At 36.1% G+C, this 2,009-nt stretch overlaps 1 protein-coding gene across 1 annotated transcript; it reads right to left on the bottom strand.

Moving 5' to 3' along the window:
- Positions 1-4: 4 nt before the first annotated feature.
- On the bottom strand, positions 5-1,715 carry LOC119345738 (putative disease resistance protein At3g14460; the record flags this gene model as incomplete). The annotated part of the gene is made up of 1 exon (XM_037615658.1): positions 5-1,715. A coding segment is annotated over exon 1 (1,056 nt), but the record flags the coding sequence as incomplete, so codon positions are not given.
- Between the last annotated feature and the right edge of the window lie 294 nt (positions 1,716-2,009).

The following is a 2,009-nucleotide window of genomic DNA, read 5'->3' on the forward strand; positions in this document are numbered from 1 at the left end:
TGAACCTGCTGCTTGGTAACGCTTGGAGTGAGATAAGCCTGCCTATGCTCGGACATTCCAAGTTCTCACAAATTATGTACCGCAGGTTGATAAGGTTATCAAGTGTAAATTCCCAAATTTGGCCATGGCCATGACGACCAAAGTCCAGCAGCTGGATATGGTGAAGTTTCTTAGTTAGTGTGCTTGGTAAAATTACGGTGCATTCGAATGTCCTGAAAGAAAGATAGCATAGGTCCTTTAACTGGCCAATGGATTCTGGTATCGAGAACTTCTTGGGTTTGGTGATTTCAAGATGTTCCCGGCTAAAAGCAACCGCCAGTACCTGCAATTTTTGCAGCCCCTTGCATATATTGTCAATGACGTTTTCCTCAACTGTAGTACCCTTTTCAACAACATAAATTATGAGTGTTTGTAAATTTTCCAATCCAAGGATCTTTTCAGTAATCAATTCTCCATCATAATTCTCTACAAGAAGATGGCAGACGTCTTGGGGAACATCTCCTTTCCATCCTTCTCCTCTCTGACTCCTTGCATTCTCGATTCTGAAGCATTCCGTTCCACTAATCTTGTCTAATAAATCATGCAACAAGTCAGGAATTGTAAACCAATCAGGCCATTCTCCTCCTTGCTGAAGAAATGAGCATGACACTAACTCCTGAAAATAACTCTCAGCTATATCTTCCATGTCCTCCGTTGCACAACTGGTCTTTATAAACCCTTGTGCTACCCACAAGCGAACTAACACATCCCTTCTTAACTTGGATCTCTTGGGGAAAATACTGCAATATTTGAAGCTTCGCTGGAGATCTGGATTAAGTTGTTGATACCTCAACCAAAGAGCACCCATGGTCTCATTCAATATTTCCGGATTAAACTGCTGATAATAACATGGAATTAGCACTTTGGATGAATAATATAGTGATATTTGTCTATGGAACATAAATTTATAATTTAATTTAGAATGCTTGCATGGCATTAGTATGTAAAATATGGGTGCAACCAAATGTTCCCAAGAGTCCAAAAACAAATACGTTTTACATAGATACAAATTTGTGCTCATTTCGTGGGTGCAAACTTTCACGACAATATGAACTATTTTGAACTGAAAAGAAAAAAAAATATGTTTAAAAAAAAGAACTTTCGTGAAACATTTCTATCTACAGAATATTTATGTTGTAAATAGGGAAAACTTTGTTTTTGCCACTCTAGGTTTTGACCACTTTGCTTATGCCACTCTAGAATTTGACATTTCACTTTTGCCACTCTTAGTTTTTGATAATACATCACAATTGCCATTCTGTGGCAAAATCAATAATTTAAGAGTGGCAATTGTGATACATTTTCAAAATATCTTAATATACCCATGATCAATAGACGGCCCAAATAAAAAAAACTCATAGGAGGTTGATAATCTATCACCGACTCCGGCCATATCTATGCACCGAAGGAATGTGGTTTTGGGCCATTGGATGGGAAAGTGTCCCGCAAGATTCATGAATAAGTTGGGATATATCATATTTGTAGCAATAGCCTTGTATTGCACGAAAATCTACCTGCACTTTAGCCCTTCGGGTTCCTGGTTTCTACTATTGTTGCAAAATAATCGTTTAATTCTCACCCATAGTCCATTTAAGAAAATTAACCCGAGATTTTATCTCATCTAAAATTTAATAAAACTTAAATGAGTTTCACCATCAAGTTTCATATCCAAAACATGATGAAACTGATCACGAAAAAAAAACAAGTTAAATTTGATGAATCTTAGTTTTATATATCAACCGTAGTTTAGAAAAATTGCCACAAACTGTGGTGCAAGTTGATTTTAATTAAATACAAGCTTTTTAAAAAAATATGTCAGTTGTCAATTGATCATGTCCATCACTTCATCATCCAATGGTTGCTAATGTATGTGTGCATCCGATAAACAAATTCACTTGGTGAACTAGATATTGTCACAAAGAGGAAAGTAGGACATCTTAAAAATGCTCAAAACATAAATACATTAACAT

Source organism: Triticum dicoccoides, unplaced genomic scaffold (assembly GCF_002162155.2).
Source record: "Triticum dicoccoides isolate Atlit2015 ecotype Zavitan unplaced genomic scaffold, WEW_v2.0 scaffold27481, whole genome shotgun sequence".
Classification (NCBI taxonomy): Eukaryota; Viridiplantae; Streptophyta; class Magnoliopsida; order Poales; family Poaceae; genus Triticum; species Triticum dicoccoides.